At 36.5% G+C, this 22266-nt stretch overlaps 1 protein-coding gene across 4 annotated transcripts in view; it reads left to right on the top strand.

The window, feature by feature from the left end:
* The window catches only part of LOC139964226 (uncharacterized protein KIAA0513-like), a 40014-nt gene extending 24326 nt beyond the window's left edge, over positions 1-15688 (top strand). For all 4 annotated transcript variants that reach the window (XM_071965679.1, XM_071965688.1, XM_071965696.1 and 1 more), the window contains 5 exons: positions 5260-5339; positions 7880-7961; positions 8624-8701; positions 9840-10009; positions 10703-15688. In XM_071965679.1, coding sequence (XP_071821780.1) covers positions 5260-5339; positions 7880-7961; positions 8624-8701; positions 9840-10009; positions 10703-10845 — 553 coding nt within the window. In that variant the 3' untranslated portion in view covers positions 10846-15688. The remainder of the gene's footprint in view (positions 1-5259; positions 5340-7879; positions 7962-8623; positions 8702-9839; positions 10010-10702) is intronic.
* Positions 15689-22266: the final 6578 nt, after the last annotated feature.

Here is a 22266-nt window from a genome sequence, read left to right on the forward strand (position 1 = left end):
TGAACAAAAGAATTTCAGGTCCTCGGTTGTGATTTCTTAAGAATCACCACATCCTCGGAAGAATTCTATCGTATGGGGTATTGTTAAGGTTAGGGTACATGGATTTGAACAATGGAAAATACAATGGGGTCCTCGGTCTGAATGTAATACAAACGTGTGTGTGTATGTGTGTGTTATGGTTTGGCTTGTAAATACAACCAGTAAACTAAAATGCTACTGGATGGTTGAAATTTAAATTTGGTATAAATGTGAATTCATTGCAATCAATTAAAGTCCAAGGTGGGGGATCCACTGTTACATAGTATTTTGATCCACCTCAATGAGCACAAGAATCCTATTGGTTTTTGGGGATGTCAAAGGTCATATGAGGTCAACAAAAGTCAAACCTGGAAACATTTTATAGGTGATAAGCTAAAGTGTGAATGTGCTTCGTTAAATTGAAATTAAACAGTTGGTGGTCAGAAGTTTGCACATACTGTGTGCAGTGTTATCATTGAATAATCATATAAAATTGTGGCATTAGGAATTGCCAAGACTTTTGGCTTTCTGCTCAGCTACAGTAGTACTGTACTGTAGGTTGCCAATTTTTACTGTGATGCAACCAGCCAAATTATAGGTCAATAAAGTGCCAAATACAAATCTGCTGTTATCTTATGACAATTTGGCCCTGTATGTGGGTAGCAATTGTGTGGGGGATCTCTCTGCTGGACCATCACAGACCAAATTTGGTTTGAAAATGCCCGTATGCAACCTTGCGTCGGACTGAACGACATGAAATGGTTAAAATCAACATTCTTTGGGGGAATTTAACTACTTTCAGTTCCCACCTTTTTCTTTTAAATTTGTAGCTGGCCATTGAAAATAGCAACAACAAAAAAACATTTTGGCATTCAAAATTGACAAACTGGGAATTTGTCACTGCTGTTTTAATCATGTTTAAGCTGGTATCAACAATGTGTGTTTGTCTGTCTTCTGTTGCACGAGAATAACTTTAACCACAAAAATGATAACCAGTGTCGTTGTACTGTTGTATGCAACAAAAGTGGTTTTGGATAGTAGCAACTAGTTGGAATGTGGGCCAGTTGAAGTCCTTTTTTCACGAATAACGTGTGAAACTGCAGCAGAGCAAGAGCACACAACTACTGTATTCAATGTATATATTGCACAGATCACATGCTACACGCAAATCGACGTAAATTTATTCGAAATGCACAATAGTTAGAAGGGATCAGATTTGAATGATACCAATCAGCTGTATGCATAAAGGTACAGTAGAAGAACAAAAAAAGTTTGTTCATCCCTCCCCCCTCCCCCCACCCCATGTGACCTGGCATAAAGCCGGTCAACAGTGCAGTTGTTATTGTCTAACCTCTGAGCGCACTTTTGAATTCTCGCCTGCAAAACGAAGTACCTGCTGTGAACTGGCATCAAAAGTTGCATTCAGAGATAGAACAATGGGACATTGTGAAGTAAGTACTGATAATATCAGATTTATAATACATCAGAACGTAAGGAATGTACAACAAAAAAACCGCAAAAGTCACGTCGTAAACATGTTAAACCTTTGGAAGTGGAAGAAAATATATTCAAGCATGAAAACAGAATGGACGGTTACATATATATCCAATTTTTAATCACAATTATACTGTATGGCAGTCTTCACTGCGTTTAATTAATATGCAACATCGTAGTCGTTTTGTCGAACAAACGTAAGGAAGGGAATTCTCGTTTTGGATATTTGAAGGATGCAACAATTTTTAATGCTACGGTCGATAATCCCATGATACACTCCCCCCATTCCCCGCCCTCCATTGGAGTCTCTTCTCCTAACCTCTTCCTTACGATTGTCAACTAATCGTTTTCGATCTCATATTCCTGTATTTTTCTGTATATGGTAAATGTATTTACTGTATTTATGTATTTACTGTTTTTGTCATTATTCTAGATTGTTTGTAAAGCGGCGCGCACAGATGCATCGCGCATAGTGTGCTATATAAGATTTTATTAACATTACATTACATCAACTGCAGCTGACGGCAGACATACAGTAGGTACTTGAAAACCTTCACTCACCACGTTCTCCAAATCTCGACATCAACAAAGTTTAGTAGATATAAAGCGAAGCCTCTGAAAGGTGTCTTTCATGTTGCCTCAATCTTATCGGCGGCATAAAAACTTGCTTGTTTCGATTGACAAGGAAGTAAAGGCAGCGATCCTCAAGAAAAAAAAACTTGTTTCTAAACAGAAAACTTGTGACATTGGGAAATATACATATTTTAATAGTTTTAATCTTTAGCCCGGTACGAAACCCTGTGAAAACAAAAGTTGACACAATTAAAAACAAAAGTTCAGCGCTAGTCACTTATCAACCAGGGAAATTAGGTGCTTGAGAGTCAATTGAAACAATGTTTAACATCCACAAGTGGATTTGATTTTGAAAATATAAAATCATCACTGCTGTTTGCTTTTGTTTGTCATTCTTTTTATTTATTATTTATTAGCTATCCTTTCACTCTCTCTACGTTCTTACATTCATGGAGGATAAAAATCATGTGATCTCAGAGGCAACTGGATGGTGATGATCTGAGAGGAGGAGGGGGGGTAGGGGGGAGGGTCCTCAAAAAGCTTTTTCATCGATGGAAAGAAAGTTAGAAAGAAGCAATCACCACCGTACAGTCATTATAATTGACCTTTAAGGGTTCTTTTTTTTCAATGGTTTTAACTTCACTTTTGTTATCACAGTGTCAAGAACAAAGTGACAATTGACATTTGAAAGTGCATGCAAACAGGAGTTGAAATCTGTGACGAAGAAATAATAGCTTTGTGAAATGCACGTCATGGGGTCCGACTCCCAGGGTCCTACTTTTGTTCTGTTAAATATTGCGATATAAAATGTACTTCAGTTGAGTGACTCAGTTTTAAATGCTAACTGAAGTTCCCCACCCCCCCTCCTCCCCCACCACTTTATTTCTATGATTGCAGTATTGCTCTTGGTTTTCCTTTTAATATTAAAATTGAAATGAGTTTTTGTAAAATGTGGCAAATCATTTTGAAACTGCGTGAGGGGATGTTTATACTGAAATGTCCCGTTAAATGTATGTAAATTTACATGTATATAATCATCATAAATGAATCGGTAAATTTCGAGTGTATATATGTCGGAGGTTCTTAAATTACTGCACATTCCATGGAAAAATGCTGATCCAGGTTTTGATGAGTTGTTCATGTGTGACATCATAAATTATTTATGCAATGAGTTAGCCAATTAAATAAAAAGAAGTAAATAATTTCAAAATTGATTTACTCAGCATCAATGGAACAAGCTACCCCACTACTTGGAGGCCGCTTCAGCATGTTTATTTTAAGTCACTGGGTATCACATTTTGCTTTCTTGCTCTCTTATAGTACATGATTCATGGTTTTGTGGCCATGATCACTATTTGGTGAAACCACATTTCTGCATTACACCTAAGTTTTCCTTGAGTTCCTTAACGAGATAAAGCTCTATTCTGATAAAAAGTCAACCGAGGTTAAAATTCTCTATTCTACCAAAAATGGAGCCAGGAGTATAGCCTATTAAAGCGTCATTGAGTTGTTACCAATTTTGATATTTTAAATGGCTGATCCAGACAAGAATGGCCCCTCGAATATTTGTGATTTAGACTATCAGGTAGTTTTGATTATGTACAGTGCTAGACAGCTTTAGCAATACTACGGACACCTAGCCAATTTACCCCATATTCAGTACATTTGTCGTGTGTGATAATCATCTTTCGAAATCTGTTAAAATGTTTTGAAAAGCTCTTTTTGTTGCCACATTTGAAGTTTTAATAAATCTGGAAAACTTATTCAAAATATGTGCAAACTTATGACGTGGAATGTCACACGGATCAAAATTTCTTATGTTAGCCGTTAATAGGGTTAACCCCTATTTACAAGCCCACATATATCATTTGTTTAAATGTGATGTTCCTCTTTTCAAAGACGACAATAAAAATATTTCAAAAAAATTGCCTTAGGCCACAAACCTGTGTTCAGTGTCCTTGAAACGAAGGTTATGAAAACAAGGAATAACATAACAGAAAATTAGGCATTCATTAGATTGCAATATCATCGATGCGAATAATTAGCTAATGTTTGTTCAGAACTGAAACTAGAATTAAGAAAAGACTTGTAAAATGGTCAATCTTTGATGGATTTTGATGGGAGTCGCAGAGCTATTTTCATGATTTCTATAATGCCTATTACAGTGAGTAGGACAATGTTGTTCATAGGTGTCCATTGATCTTCAGGTAGATAAAGAGCACGCATGGCTGAAATAGAACTGCTATGCCTGAGAAAGTGCCTGGGCAGAGTTCAAGTCAACTAGTACTACTACTAAACGGGCAGGGGGGGGGGGGTGCATATAAGGTGATTTATATGTGCTGTAGTAACACTGCATGTGTACTGCAAACACTTTCATGGAAGCCTGGTGGCATGTCACTATTATCAATTTGCTTGAAGTTCTTGTGGCATAACGTTTAGTTTAATTAATTACTCTAAATCACTCACCACAGGTAGCCTGTAAATTTGTTTCTTATAACAAAGATTAATACATGAGTCACATTAACACATGAGTCACATTAACACATGAGGTCACGTTAACACATGTTTCAAGATTACACATGTGTCACATTAACACATGAGTCACATTGACACATGAGTCACATTTAACACATGAGTCACATTAACACACGAGTCACATTAACACACGAGTCACATTAACACATGAGGTCGCATTAACACATGAGTCGCATTAACACATGAGTCACACTAACACATTAGTCACATTAACACATGAGTCACACTTACACACAAGTCACATTAACACATAAGTCACATTAACACAGGAGTCACATTAACACATGAGTCATTCAGTGATGTCACAAAGCATCGAATGTCCTGAAAAAAGGGAGTGTAAAAATGATTAAAATCAAAGATCACTTTATTATATTACTGCACTGTTTTTTATGATAGTGAGGTGATTATTATGTAAATTAGTTATAAAAGGAAAGTGTATCAAAAGGATTTCTTGTATGTCTTTAATTACATTGCATTTTGAACCACCCGTTAAGCAGTAGCATTTCTGTAATGTGGATGATAAAGATATCTTGTACACTACCCCCTCATCCCCCCTCCCCACCCCATGGTTTGGTCTACTGTTATGTTATTTATCGAAACCCTGATTGACATGTTTTATTAATGTCTGTTATTTTCCAGATGTCACGAGGCTGAGGACTTCACACCTGCTACCACCTTAATGAATATGTGCTTTACATTTTACCATAACGATGCTACGGGTAAGTAAAGCATTGTCTTCTTAACACCCTGCTGCTAACTTTAATGACCATACATGTGCTTTTTACATTTTATAGAGTTTATATGCAGCAATTACTCTCCTTCAAGAAATGTCAACTAGTACTATGAACACATCAGCTGGTTCTGATGTCATAACTACCATGACAACACTGAGCACAAGCTGGCCAGGCTGGGCATATGCAATAGGCAACGGATGAAAACGCAGTTCGTTTTCTTCCCAAAGACAGACATTTGGCGAAAGACGGCAGCCAATAGATACTCAAGCCTGACGGTACAATAATCTGATATGACGGAAATTTAATTGCCGTTGCAATAGCTGTCAACTACAGTATTATAGTCAAAAACTTGAGTTTTAACATTTTCTCCATTTTCTTTACCGTAGAGACACTTCAAGAAGGGGAAGGTACTTTAGAGAGAAGTAAATTTAGAAAATTGCAACCACAATAGATCTTTGGAGAATTAAACACCAAACACCAGACACTATCTAGAATAAAGACCACTATAAGCCCCTATAAAATGATAGAAGAAATACAGAAAGGAAAACAAAGTAAACTTTACTGTAAGGTTTTAAACTTGTTTTGCCAATTCTGAACCCCTCCCCCCCCTTCTCCCTGCAATAGCATCAAAAGGGTGACCAGTGATAACCCTGTTGGTACAGTATATTCCTTTTAACTATACTCCTCATGTTGGCCCCCTATTGCCTTTTTATTGCTGGCTGCCGATAACCTCTGGTTCCCCTCCAGTTTAAATTTGGGCTATGCTTGCCATAGAGAAATTCAAAGCACATGTGAAAGTGTTGTGCAAACCTTGAATTCCAAAACTCTTTTGAAAACCATTATTTGCAGCATTAATTAGAGTACCAAAAGATTATGGATAGTCAATATTTGGAGCTATAAATAAACCCATTTTCAATTCGTTGATTGACAGATCATCAGTCTACGATATTGAATCAGCGCCTACTTTTACACAGAAAAAAAGTAGCCCCCGGTGATTTTAAGCGCCACCAGATTCACGCCTGGATAGGTCTTGGATTGGGAACTGGATAGATTGGAATCGATTATGGCTTTTGTTTGTGAAGTGAAACTGAGCAGTTGTTTACCTGGGGTTCCAAATTGTTGTGAACTTTTACACAAACTTTTAGCGGTCATTGCTGTGTCTTGATAATCATGTAGAAGTATTCACACTGTGAGCTAGAAAGTCTGCACATTGACATCTTAACATAAGTTAATGATAGGAAGACTAGAGTGGGGGAGGGGGTGATGGGAGAATTATTTGCGCCCTTATCATGTGTGTACAACCTCTTGCTGTTTCAATAAAGATAGCCCTGATTTTTTATTTACTAGCTAACAACACATTTGGAGCTGTTCTCCTTTGGATAAATAAGAAATATATATTTTTTCGGTTTAAAGGGTGTGAAGACTAGTGCAAAAAGAAACCTCTAATGCCGGTAATCTGACCTAGTTTAAAATGAGGTGTAACAGAAGTGTTAGACACCACCATCGATCCCAGAAAATGCACACACAGCTTGCTACCGTAGGTAATTAGACACTAGTGTACAGTCAATACATACAGCTACAGTCAATACCCACAACACAGTGTACATAGCAGCGTGGACATCTCAGGTCTAGATAAAAGATAACAAGGTATCACGTTTCATTACTGTCTGCATTTTGTAGCTCCAAGAAGAAAATGTCATTTGCAAGCAACGTAAAGTTAACTTTTTCAGAGTGCGGCACGCAGTTTGATGCGAGTCTTCACTGCCTTTAAATTTTGAAAGAGTCATAAAACTTAATTCTGTGAACTTTGTGTAACACAAAACATCAATTTTCTCTCTTCCTTGTTGACAGTATATATAGGAACAAGAAGACTCGAAAACAGTAAAACTAACCTTGTGATGCTCACTTCCTTGTCTGTAAAGAATATATAGAGAAAGTTTACCCAAAACATGAATTATCACGTTTATAACTTTGTTTGTATTTTTGTGGGTTTTTTTTTTATTGTGTTGCAATATCAATTAATATTAGGTGATATTAACCTTCAAAAATTGACCTCCATAAAGTTTAGGTTCAAAGAAGACATATGAACTAGTTCCTCTCTGACATCCTTCATTCTTCCTCTTTCCTTCATCTTTCAAACTCTCCATCCCCCCCCCCCCATGTCTCCTTGCTCAACCTTTCTAAATCCAACTTCCTATCCTCTGCATATCTCCTCAAAGTGGTTATTCTACAGCACTACTAAAGTGCCGTCCTGTGTTTGCTGCTGACAATGTTCAAATGTTAAATTTATACAAAAATCGATTGTTTTACAGTATATCATTTCTTGGCATTTATGTACTAGATCTGTGCCACCAGCAAAATGAAGGACCGATTTTGACGTAAACCTTATTCTCTTTGTTGTCTTTAATAAGCGATTATAAACAACTCCAGAAGTTGGATCTTTGAGAATATTTCAGTAGTGATGTCTTGGAAAAGTTGATTTTTTATGACATTTTTTCTGTCTTCCCTTGTTCTGCTCTTTACAGGAGGTTTGTCCAATAATGGTACTAATGATGAAGACAAAAGTTTATCATTCCTGTATACCCATCTGAAAGATCAACATATTTGGTAAGTTTTTTAAATTTAAGAAAAAAACAAATCTTGTAAGCATCGTCACTAAAGTATGTGATTAGATATCAGGTTCACAAAAATTTAAGGATCCCATTTATTGTTTTTTGTTTTGTTTCTGGTAGTCCAAACCGCAGAATGGTTGTCCCAAGAAATATAGCCAAATAACAAAGAATGACTACAACTGTATATGCAGTACATTGTACTGTCGGAGAGATGGGTAGGTTTGGTGAATAAGAACACCGGCTTTGGGCCTTCAAAACTCCCCTTCGGGTGGATGATAGGACTACCAATTCAATTAGGTGAATAAGAACACCAGCTTGGGGCCTGTAAAACTCCTCTTTGGATAGCCTACCTATATTAGCTATGTTGAATACCATCTGATTTTGATTTGAACAACTATGTGTCATTCCAAGCTGGCCTTGTTCTTCCGACCAGAAATGTGGTCATCTCGAACTACCAGAGAAACGTCAAAATTTGCCCCGAATAAACTTCTGACGAACAGCTCTCTGGACTGACATATCATTCTACTTGTCTTTAACAATCTGTAACATATCGAAATGATGTCAGCCTGTTTGTGCTTTTAAGTCATTCTTTGAGAATGATTTAGCTAACAGATTTACTTGGGTCAGTAAATTGGTCATTTTTATATCCATTCACAGGAAATCAATGAGATTTTGGGATGTAGCTTTCTTAACTGCAATGCACCAAGAGAGAACAAGATGGAAACATCAGCAGAGGTAAAAAACAGTAGCAGAATTATCAACACTTACACTGAATTACATCCATTTAAATCTTTGCCTCTTCCTCCCTTCCCCCCCCCCTCCTCCACCACAACCCCTTCTTCCCCCACCCACAGCCATTCTATCATTTGCAATCATAGTTTGTTGATATCTATCTCCTCCACTCTCTAACTCTCTATTTCTGGTTCAACAAACAGTTTATCTACTGAGTAATCCTGAAGTGAATAGGTATAAGTATTTAGAATGGTTGCTATGGACTTTTTATCCTAGCAGATCATCTTCTCAGTGTAAATGAATATAATGAAAGATTATATCTAGTGGGCATGTTGTTTTAATGCTATAGTAGGACCATTCCGCAGAGGCATATTTCTGTCTATGACTTTATCGACGTAGGAGAGCGTCAGTGTTGTTTTAACCCAACAGTAGCTCTGGATTTCCTTCATTAAAAGCAAAACTGTTTAAATCAGGCATGAGCTTTTCCCGCGAATTCGCGCAATATCCGTGATTTCTTTTCTACCTCGGGGACAAATACTAATATCCTAACACACTGTAACATACGCAAACTGGAGCCTATACCGCAATTTTTGCAAAGTTCTGTGATTTTGTTTTTACCCAAGGCTCATCAGTGTTAAATAATCAACGTGCGGGGAAGACACATAAATCTATTTGGAAAAGTCATGTACAGGATGGAAAGTCCGATGTTCGGACAGTATTAGGTAGATTTTCAGAGGCAGTAAACAGACAACAAAACAGACGAATGTTACAAATAAAAGTCACATTGTCTGGTTCTAATCTATTGTCATCAGAACACTTGATTTAATGATGAAGAATGATGAGTACAATACATGCAAAAGTTTATGATAACGGTTTGGCCCCATATCCAGGGAAGAAAGCATGGCTCACCTGATGGAACGCAGAATTGTTTTGAATCCCTCTCCGGGCCAAAGCATATCAAAATTCATTTGAAAGAGATTTGAATTCCCTGTATCAAAAATCTTGTTTTTTTTATGTCAATATTGATGATGTGTGTTGTCCCCATTTTTGTGAATACTCTACATCTTTTTTAGTTGGATCATTTTAGCTTCTGTGATCAATTCTTGAAATAATTCTGAACTTTATATTTCATCCCTTCTAGCCCTCCGGTGTTCAGTCCCCTCGACGTAAAGGAGATGGACGAAATGGAAGAAAATACAACATTTGGTCAGCTCGGGACGATACTCCATAACATGAGAGAGCTGAAGATACCAAAGGACGTGTGCCTCAAGTTTCTGGAAAAAACAAGTGCTATCGGAAATTTGAAGCAAGGTAAGAGATATCTGGGCCGCCATAAATATGGGGAGAAGAGGGTGGGGTTTGTCATTTGTGAATTTTTATTTTAATGCCACAATATCCCACCCTCCGTTTTGGCCGCCCGCCACACACTTTGAACGTCAATTAAAAGTGACTGGTTTGTACTGACAACCAAGTATCGTGTGGCTACGCAGTTGCGATGCATCATATTTCGTTGTAAATGAACATACCATAAACCTGCCTTCACACAACATATGCACTCCAATCCACATGAACCAGATCCAAATTGGTTGACACTGCGCTCTTTTCGAAACAATTTCCAGGTCAACACCCACTTCCTTTCCCTTCCCAATCTTTCAAATTCTTGTCGTTCCAAATCCCACTGGTTTCCCGCCAGATTTAAAGTTTACCTTGGCATTTAAATGCAGTGAATCTGATATTGCTGTATGGAACATATTTAATCAAACAACTCTTGCTGAGAATTTTAAATGGAAATAAGTCCACCAGATGTAATCTCCTGGTGGTACAAAAATGAATACAACATCGCAGAAACAAACAGTTGCCCGATTTTGGCCAGTTGATAGTTGAAACCATTGTAAGATGTACCCATACCTTTTTTTTTTCTTTTTTTTTTTACATTAGAGGTCGTCGTCGAATATTTTTTCCCATCTTTTATTTTGTGTTCCTTTCGATATCTTCTTGTAACAGATCACTTCGAATCGCTACTGGCAATCGTGGATCAGATAGAAGGGAGCAGCGAAAGCCAGGAAAGGAAATCTTCCAGTGGAAGCAAAGTGGGGAAACTGTTCAAGAATGTGCTAAGCGTCAGGAAGAGATCATTCAAGAAATGAAACCTGGTAACTGTTCTTTCTTCGGAATTTGACCAAAAGAAATATGAAGATTCGAGAGGCTGAACTTCCAAGCGACCCGAGGAGATTGTGGAAGTACGATGCTACACCTTGCCAGTAATATATTTTTGCGTTGTTTTGTTTCGTATTTGTCTCTGCCGCAATGAGGTAGCAGGGAGATGTCAAATTCTCACATCTGCTAAAAGCAACCTAAAGTAACCTACTACCAGACCTCTGACAAATGTGTCTAGCACCCTCTATCCTATTATCAGTTGCCTATAGCTAGTTTCACAAGGAGAGCAATGTGATTACAATATGACATTGCAGTCTCTCTATTAACTCTTCTCGGAGATGTAACCCGTCACGCACATTCTCGAAAATGAAAGGATGGAAACCATTTGTGGAAACCATTTACTTCCCCAGATTTTACGGTGACTGGGGTCAGGACAGTAGCTGGTCGTTACCTGACTTGGACTCAAAATAAAGTGACTTGTGAACAACCCTGTAGATTGCTGTGACAACTCTGTTGGCTTGCAGTCTCTTATGGCAAGCCAAATGCCTGGTAAATTGAAGAAACCCGATTTATGGGTCGATAATCCAATCTTGCTTACAGTCAGTTTTGTAACGAGCCATAACTCAACACACACATTCTCCAATATAGAAAACCTGGAAGAAGGTATTTGTAACATTGGTGGTCAGAGCATCTGGGTTATTTTAATAGTAGTCTTCAAACACAGGCTCATTTTTAGTCAAACTGAAGTATAAAGTAAGGACAGCCAAACATAGAACATGTTTGTACTTAATACAGAGCAGTAATCCATTCTCCGAGTTCCTCGTGAGTAAGAGAGTTTTGCTGACATAGCCTACGAAACACAGGATTTTTTTTTTTTTTTTTAATTTTACATTCAAAAACGGTCCTGTAAATGGTTTTCTTTGTAGAATAACTCCCTTTATCAGCTGCTTTATGGAAATGATGTTAAACAAGTTTTATTTTTTTATATATAGATATATTTGTACTGTTTTTGAAAACAATGCAAGTCTGATAGATTTATTTATGGTAGATAGTTAGCAGGTTAAATATTACAACTCATTTGCAGAGCTTTGCTAGAGTTTTGAAGATTGAAACCACTTTGGGCATGGGCAAATTTCTCACTTGATTGTGCATTGTATATGGTTGTGGAATTTGCCAGATTTTAAAATGGCTATTTGAGTTTGGGGGGGGGGGGAGGGGGGAGGGGGACCAAGATTAGTCACAAAGGATGTTTTTGTCATTCTTGATTTTTTAAAACTTAACAAACACGACTGGCACCAATTCATGCAGCATTTGCTTTCTCAAACAACTCTTTGCATTTAGTAGGCAATCTTGAATCCGATAGCAAGCGTCCTTGTAATTTGTTGTTGCTATAAATTTGTACTGAAAGCTCATTTGAAGTACAACTATCCATAGAAACAGTCACTTATTCACAGGTAACTTTTCCACAGTAACTTTACTCAACAGTCAAAAATAAAAAAATTAGTCTGTAGCTGAGTTTTTGATCAATATTTTATCCAAAACACTCTTTATATTAAATCCATAATCTATAGTATTTTTGTAACAAAGGGCTTCTAAATATGTTTTTTTTTTTTTTTTAATTTTTTAACCATTATATGTGTAATATTTAAACAAGTACTAATATCTGAGAACTTTAAAGTATGTTGACTTGTCGATTTGTCTTAAAATTACAGTTTGACTGATATATTTTCTGATGAAATGAACATAACATTTAATATTCACTTGTCATATAATAACAGAAAGGTAAATTACCCTTGGTGTTTGTCTTTTAACCTTAAACTATGAGGTACTTTGAAACTTTTGATTGGTTTGTCGGTGTGATTTTTGCTGGTCACCCTTCTTGCACTCCTCTCACCCCCTCCCCACTCTCCCCATCCCCAGCAAACTTTGGTGCTCTATTTCTTTGTCCTAGTTTTTTGCAAGTGGCCTTATTGACCTTCTGAGGATAGCCGTGCCAAGTTGACCATTGAGAGTAGGTGTTCATAGAAAAATTAATACGTTTGTAAAAGATTTGATATACTTCAAAACTGACCTTGAAGGAAACGACCTGTAAGCGCCTACATCAATATTTCGGATGTCTTTATTTGTCTTGGGTAGGTTACTTAGTTACGAAATCGTTTCCTTAAATTTCTTTCCCTTTTTATGTTTTTTTTTTTCCCTGTTGTTAGTCTGTTCCATCATCTTGATTTCCGGTTTTATAAATTTTTTCTTAAACTTTAATTCAATTTCTTTTAGATAATTTTGGTATCGAAGAAAAGATCTTTTTGAATTTGCCAGATTTTAAAATGGCTATTTGAGTTGGGGGGGGAGGGGGGAGGGGGGAGGGGGACCAAGATTAGTCACAAAGGATGTTTTTGTCATTCTTGATTTTTTAAAACTTAACAAACACGACTGGCACCAATTCATGCAGCATTTGCTTTCTCAAACAACTCTTTGCATTTAGTAGGCAATCTTGAATCCGATAGCAAGCGTCCTTGTAATTTGTTGTTGCTATAAATTTGTACTGAAAGCTCATTTGAAGTACAACTATCCATAGAAACAGTCACTTATTCACAGGTAACTTTTCCACAGTAACTTTACTCAACAGTCAAAAATAAAAAAATTAGTCTGTAGCTGAGTTTTGATCAATATTTTATCCAAAACACTCTTTATATTAAATCCATAATCTATAGTATTTTTGTAACAAAGGGCTTCTAAATATGTTTTTTTTTTTTTTTAATTTTTTAACCATTATATGTGTAATATTTAAACAAGTACTAATATCTGAGAACTTTAAAGTATGTTGACTTGTCGATATGTCTTAAAATTACAGTTTGACTGATATATTTTCTGATGAAATGAACATAACATTTAATATTCACTTGTCATATAATAACAGAAAGGTAAATTACCCTTGGTGTTTGTCTTTTAGCCTTAAACTATGAGGTACTTTGAAACTTTTGATTGGTTTGTCGGTGTGATTTTTGCTGGTCACCCTTCTTGCACTCCTCTCACCCCCTCCCCACTCTCCCCATCCCCAGCAAACTTTGGTGCTCTATTTCTTTGTCCTAGTTTTTTGCAAGTGGCCTTATTGACCTTCTGAGGATAGCCGTGCCAAGTTGACCATTGAGAGTAGGTGTTCATAGAAAAATTAATACGTTTGTAAAAGATTTGATATACTTCAAAACTGACCTTGAAGGAAACGACCTGTAAGCGCCTACATCAATATTTCGGATGTCTTTATTTGTCTTGGGTAGGTTACTTAGTTACGAAATCGTTTCCTTAAATTTCTTTCCCTTTTTATGTTTTTTTTTTCCCTGTTGTTAGTCTGTTCCATCATCTTGATTTCCGGTTTTATAAATTTTTTCTTAAACTTTAATTCAATTTCTTTTAGATAATTTTGGTATCGAAGAAAAGATCTTTAAAATGGTGCTACATACAGACAGCTGTGCTCATTTATGCCCCCACCATAATGTACAGGACAAGAATATTGTGCTCTACTTTAAATGACATACGTACCTCCTTAAATGGTTTGTTTTCCTCTTTAGTTGTTAGTACCCTCCCCCCCCCCAACCCTCCCTAAAACAACTCTGTAGTTTGCCTCTGGCATAGGTACCTGCCTGCTAGGCTCAAAGCATCAGGGCCCTCTGACTTTTATAATTATCTATAAAAAAATTATATATATTTATTCTTTGAAGAAACCCTCACCCAAATAGTCCTGCGAGTGAGACGATATTGCTACTAGCCTACCACACGTAGAATAGAATTAAATCTGGAATATGGAAAGGTGCTTAAAATTATATTTTGTTCACTTAAAGAAAATTCAAGCATTTGGAAAACGGTTTGAACGAGAACCAACCTGGTTACGCTGGGTTGAGGGGCCTTAGGCATTGATGTAGTGATAGGGGGCATGTCATTAGATGCAACACATCCACTGCAAGTTTTTGAGGCTCCAATACGGCGACTTAGCTTAGCTATTTATTATATCAGCGAGCCAGTAGTTTCTACCATGATCTGCACAGGCAAGGAATTTCCAACATACATGCTATAAAGATGATGGGGTTGGGTCTAGTACCTATTATAATATTATGGGATGTTTAAGTGAGAGATGAATGCAACATACAGATGTGTCTGTTTGTTAGTTTCTCTTCTCTTCTGTTTTCTTCTCTTTTTTTTGGGCAGTTTTTTCATCCTTTCTACCTTTGCTTTTATTGTAGTTTTTCTTTACAATTATAATTTTTAAGTAGCTTTCTCTGTATTCTACTCTTGCAATGATTGATCTGTGTTCATTCAAGCAATAATAGTGTTATTCAACTATGTTCCAAAATTAATGCTCATTTATAAGACTATTTTTCTTGATTTCTTTGCCTCCTTCCTTTTTCTCTTTAATTTTTTTTCTCCCTTTGGAACAGTGACCTTCAGTTTATTTGTATATTTGTATATATATATATATATATATATATATATATATATATATATATATAGTGACATAAAATGGCCGGCACTTGTTTCACCTTATTCGGAATGAAATAGTTAATTGTCAACAACCTTTGTAAAAAAATGGGAAGAACCATGTTTATTCCATTCATCCATCCATTCATCTCACCCCACCCTAACTTCTCCTCATTTCAAATTCAACTAAACTTAAGTATTAAACGAAACAGTTTTGCAAAACATATTTCAATTTACTTTACATTTTATTGTAGGAAAAAGAAGTTCTTTTTAAAATGGAATTACTTTTCTAGTCTTAATGTAAATGTACTCATAGACTAGTAAGTACATTCTGCGATCAAATAATAAAAAAAATTAACATAATTTATATTTTCCATATCATTAATGTCGTTAGTAGTCACTTGTATCAGTTTTTTGATAACTTTAATTAAATTACCATATTTAAGGTACTGTTTGTTGATGTCAATATTTATTATTCCTATGGTTTTGTTACTTTAGCAGATGGTGATTATATTGTATACACCTGTGTGTTGCCTCTGTTTTCAATGACAATACGTTGTTTCGAGAACAAAAACAATTCCGCCCCTACCCATATATCCCCTGGCACAGACGCACAAGTTTTCTTTACTGGTTGGCTTGCACAGACACAAACACGCATAGTTTGTTTTTTTCTGTACACTTATGCTGGATTATAAATCTTATACCTTTGACTAGATTAAATTGCAAGGTGCGATATAACACAATGAGAGTATTTGAAGTGAATTTTTCAAATCAGTGGTTCGAAAAGAAAACATGATATTTTCTTTGTTAACCATATAAACATATACTATGTTACTAATTATATCAACATCATTTAAGGTGTTGTGGTTTAAATGTTACCAACGTTTTTTATCTTATCTCCTTCTATTTCTTCTTCTTCTTCTCCTTCTTTTCTTTTAAACTTTTACTTCCTTTTTCGTCACGATATCTGTTGTCAGAACAATGTACTTTTCACTACTTTTTGGTTCCTTGCTTCAAGCAAAGAAACCTACCGTATGCAGTCAGATTGACGTTTGCATGTGTGCGTGTGTGTGTATGTGCGTCTGTGACACTTGCTTTGGTCAGAGATAACTCAACATCAGAGGGATGGATACTTTGTCATACTTGCTATGTAGATGTATTCTAGCCTTTGAAGAAGATCCTGCTAGGATCGAAACGTCAGGCCAACTTACTCTTACACATTCTCTAACACAGGCGCTCTAGTGGATAAGCAGTTTGCTAACAGTTTTATTTTATTTAGATGTATGATAGTGGGAAGGTTGTTTTTGGCACTGACATTGTGAGTATTAATGAGGGCCACATTCTTTGGGCCCAATAGTTGTATCCAAACTTGGTTTACAGTTGTTGGTTAATAGCTGCATGGTTTCATGTTGGCCTAAGTATTTTGAAATATTGTTGGGCACATTTTAGGGTGCCAGGGGGCTGCTATTGCATAAATTTCTCTCACATCTCTAACAAAAAGACATCTCTATAAAAATTTCTATATATGGTACTTTATACCAAATACGAGGCAAATTATTCCCTACAGTTGCAAATATATATTGACGTGTACACATATACACACAGACATACTAACTTGACTCTAAAGGTCCAGAGGCCTGCAGCATCAGAACCAAAAACCAGAATGCACGCATCCTGCCTGTGTGATTGCTTTTCATACGGGTATGCTTCTACGGGTATGCCTATAGGATAGGCCAAATAATAGAAATAACAATGCATGTAGCCTATACAGTCGTCCTATTAAACTGATACCTAACTAATGGAGATACAGGTTGATCTTACAAGAAAAATAAATATTCAATGCAACATGCATTAACGGTGAAAGGTCATGGAATTTTACATATAAATCCTTTGAAATGTCATGGAAAAGTCAGGCAAGTTTGGATCCTCAATTATGTTGCAAAGCATGTCATATTTGTCTACCAGATAGCGTTCAGCCGACAATTTTGTTAACTCAAGTTGAACCATAGCAATGACCTAAGCTATGGAGTGACAGCTTTGGAACCTGGCCATTCACGTCAAGTTGATACTATATGCATTCCTTGTTATCAACTATGACAAACGACACTTTAATCTTCAACTAAAGCAAGGAACCATAGAGATCGTTTGTACTCTTGCTTCTTAATTGTCTTTTAATTCTTATTTTCCTTTTTCTGATCTATTATTATTCCTATCAACTAGATTGAAATATACATCCAGTTTTCATTGTTCTCTGAGAAAAAACATCAAACCTGTCGTTTTAAAGTATTTGAAAAGAACATCATTTTTTGTTTTGTTTTTCGTTATTTAAATCGATGACTTCAACAGTCCTACACTTTTTCAATTTTCATCGATAATAAAATCCTTCCATATTCGTTCGTTTTCTTGATTCTAACTAGTTTTCTTTTAACCTAACATTTCAGTTTAGATGTGTTAGTATTATGTACGTTACTTTTATCTGTCGTTATTATAATGTCTTGTAATGTTTTACATTGTATATTGTTGTCGAATATATTTGTTTTTGGGCTTTTTCTTTTGAGAAAGCCTTTGTTGTTGGCGCATGAGAATTATATAAAATTCCGAAAATAACACTTAACTATTATTTCGTCTGGGTGTCAGTTCTGTTATTTTGTTCGCCAATTTTCAATGGGAGTCAGTGGGATGGGGCTTCTAACTGGACACCAGAGGGAAAGGAAAAAAAATCCACTTTTTGACAAACTATTAAGAACTTTAGGCCCCAGACGAGATCTTCAAGTAGAGGCTCCTATTTCAGATAATTTATAAAGATCTATTATAAAAGTCTTGTGAGTAAGCTCGTTAACAAAAGCAATTCCAAAGAAAAATTTATAATCCCAACAAAGATTTTGAACATGAAGAATTGAAAGCTGACAGGGAACTTGTGAACGATGGAAAAATAGTAAAGAAGCATTTTTTTAGAGTTTAAGTTGAACCATATGACCTCATGAGAACTGAACCGTCCAGCCCTTAATTTAAATGGTGGCGTTCTAAAACCAACGATATCTTTGTTCTTATTCAAAGTTTAAAATATGGCATGAAGTTATATTGTTCTTTTTCAGATCACAAGGAACAACTTGAAACAGTATAAATCTAAGGAAATGAGTTCTTGTTTACCTATAGAGAACGAAACAAAATTAAAACATATTTCATGGCAAATGACGAACCCCGGATATGAGTAATCAAAGTGATATTAAACATGAGTCATGTCAGTATTATACTTCCACATGCTGCATCGAAATGGCGCAGGTCTCTTTTAAAACCTTTCCTACAGGGTTTTATGGAAAAGTGGTCAATTTTGTAGTGATTGTTACCGTTTCTGTACAGTGCGAGTAGTGTCAATGCATTCTGTCCCCTGACCCTCCCGACCGCGCTATCACCCTCCCACAGCCCCCCTCCCACTCCCCACTCATGTGTCACTAGACCTCACACTAAGCCTTGAACAACATTTCATCAGGAAGATTGGCATGTATAGGTATTCAACTTCCCTGGCTTGCAAATAGTGAAACAATGAAAGAATTAATTTGAGGGACACAGAAAGATAATTCTCGGTATTGACGTAATCAACTGATATGGGCGCTGCCGAAATAGTCGTGGCGGCGTAGCTAGGTCAGGGAAAAACCATCTAATAGGCAGCTCCCTAGCCGGATTGAGGGTTATACAGTTATTTGTGCAGCTATTAAATGCTGCAAATGTTTCAAGATCTTACAACCCCATAATACCATTTCGGCACTACGTGTGTTTCCATGGTCGCTTGAGTCTGTTCTCTTTTAATCTCTCCTGCGATTCAAACTCCATCCGACTTCCCGAGATTACATCGAGGGACTCGGCCAAGTACCCGCCCACTCGGTGTTCCTTGTGTATACCGTACCTACCAGTGTTACCAGAGTTAGCGTTTTTACACTAGATCTAGCGTTTTTAGTCATTTGTGGGGTTCTAGCGCACGTTTTTTCTTATTTTGGTAATTCTACCGTTTTTTGCCTAAAACTAGTTAAATTTACCAAAAATTTACCACTTTTCAGATTTTTTAGACAAAATTCTTACTTGGAGACCCATCCAAATTTATTTTGAGTATTTTTGCCCAATCTTCGGAATTTCCATATTTTTTTCAAATTTTCTGGGTCAGACTATCACTAAAATCAACTATTCAAAATCTATTTTGTGATCGGTGACCATTCATCCTACGAATCTGTGCTAAATTGACTCCAAACAACACGAATGTTAGGGAAACTACCATTTAGCGTTTTCTAGGGTTTTATTTTCGCAAATCTAGCGTTTTTTCGTCAACTGTCGCTGGTAACGCTGGTACCTACTGCTTTATGCAATACCAAAAGGTCAGTTACTTGGGCATAATTGACATGTGTCGGTGTTTTCCTCGGTCAAGGGACCTGGTTTTTTTTCCATTAATATTTCCTGTAATAAACCTTTTCATTGTCATTTTTTGTTTTGTTTTTGACCTTTAATCCTGATATGAGTGTCATTGCTACCTGTATCCAATAGGCTATTTTTCTTTAAGACTTATTACCAGGTTGCGTGTAGACGTGTAGCCTATACTAACCTACAGCCTAAGTCATGTGAAAGGTATACTTGCTGACGGTTGCTAAAACAAACCAGATATGAAGAGTCACTAATTTGTTCTATAACCCATTATCAATTGTACTATCAATGAGTAAAGGATCATGGTGTTATATGTCTTTCCTTTCTCAGAAAGACAGGATGTTATAATATGACAGATTGTGTTTCGATCGGGGTATTTCTTGTATTGCAATGGTAATTATGATCCAAATTTGCAATGTTCCTTACATACATAGATATAATGCGTTACCAAAGAGAATTTACTTGTATACTGGAATGGTATCGGTCTCATCCGGTCATCGACCTAACTGCCTCGCAAATTATATTCCCTAGTCTGCATCGGACGACTCTTTCCAACACGCCCACTCACTCTTCCGTTTGCAGACTACCGTGCTTATATTGCTTTATGCAATAAAGACTAATCAGCAGTGTCAGCTTTGTCGGTATTTTCCTAGATCTAGAGCCTTTCTTTTCACTGATCACTAAGCATCGTCGTCATCGTCGTCGTCGTCATCGTCATCAAAACCGTCATCATAAACGTCATCATAACCGTCATCACCACCGCCGCCGTCGTCGTCATCAACATCATCATCGTCACCACCACCATCATCATGATCATCATCATCATCGTCGTCATCATCATCATCATCATCATCATCATCATCATCATCATCATCATCATCATCATCATCATCATCATCATCATCATCATCATCATCATCATCATCATCATCATCATCATCATCATCATCATCATCATCATCATCATCATCATCATCATCATCATCATCATCATCATCATCATCATCATCATCATCATCATCATCACCATCACGATCACCATCATCATCACCACCACCATCACTATCATCATCAGCACCACCACCACCATCATCATCATCATCATCATCATCAACGTCATCACCACCACCATCGTCACCACCATCATCATCGTCATCATCATCATCGTCGTCATCGTCGTCATCATCGTCGTCATCATAATGTTTAAATGTAAACGTTTTTTTTTACCCCTCTTGTTTTCATTTGTGTTTCAATTGATGACCTACGACTAATCATTCTTTGGAACCGTGTTCATATCTTAAAACACGTAGAATGGCACCGAACAGTTTATGTGAATGGTGCTGTCACATTAAAAATAATCGGGATGGGGAATTAGTCGGTAGAACCAAGCGTCTTTCATAAATCAGATAAACACAGCGTATTCTTATCACATTTTCATGTGCAGCCTACTGGTAGTAATATAATACGATAGCAACCGAAAATGGGGCTTGTGAAAAAAAGGTGCATTATGCCATCAAGTACCTCCACTATCTCTTATCAATTCGTTCCAAATCTGTGTCTATTTATAATTTTTTGTTTAATTTATTATGATTATTTTTTATAGATTTTGCCATTTTTCTCAGTAACCTACATAATCATTGGCCCTGGGAAGGATACACTTCATTTTTAAACAGGAAACTCACACGACACCTTTGACCTTGACTCTTTATATAAGAAAATATCTCTCTTGAAAAACACAAAAAGGTTACTTCCTGTACATCCTCATCTCTTATCGTTCCTTGCTGAAAAAAGGGTTGCAACGCTACTTAAAGTTAACATGGCAGTTTCAACTTGAACTTATCTCTCGCTGAATCAGTGAATCATCTATTTTATTAACATGTCACTTTAACGAGTCTCTTCTGAGACTTCAAATTTATAGTTTTAATATAACCCTATATGTGCTCCATATTAAAATAACATATTCGTTCCAGTTCTGCTACTTTATGCTTTGTTTCATCATGTTTTAGTTTGTTTTACAGTGCTTTGTTTGTCCTTGTCTTTACCTCTTTCTTACTATACCTGACCTTGCGTTAAATCAACCTTACCCAGCTTTGTGATTGCTTGGCCATCGCCTTTCTTTGCTCTGTCGTTGCTTCATACTGTGTTGCTCTTACTTTACCAATTCTGTGCTTTGCTATATTGCTTTTATTTTACTTCGAATTGCTTTGCTATTCGTCTACTTTGTTTTGTTTGCCTTGCTTTGCTATTGTTATGTTATTTCTTTCTATACTGTGTTGTGTGTTATCTGCTAAGTTGCTTTGCTATTCCATTACAGTTTCACATTCTGTGCTTTATATGATTTGCTATTGCATTTATGTTGCTTTGATTTACTTTGCAATTCGACTGCTTTGTTTTGTTTTGCTTTGCCTTACTTTGCTATTGTTAGGTTCTTGCTTTCCTATTGTGTTGTGTTATCTGATAAGTTGTTCTCAGGTTTTCGTAATTAAGAATACCCTCAGTAGCTCTGAAGGCCACTGGGCTTGGCCAATAAT

This window comes from Apostichopus japonicus, chromosome 3 (assembly GCF_037975245.1).
Source record: "Apostichopus japonicus isolate 1M-3 chromosome 3, ASM3797524v1, whole genome shotgun sequence".
NCBI classification, from domain to species: Eukaryota; Metazoa; Echinodermata; class Holothuroidea; order Aspidochirotida; family Stichopodidae; genus Apostichopus; species Apostichopus japonicus.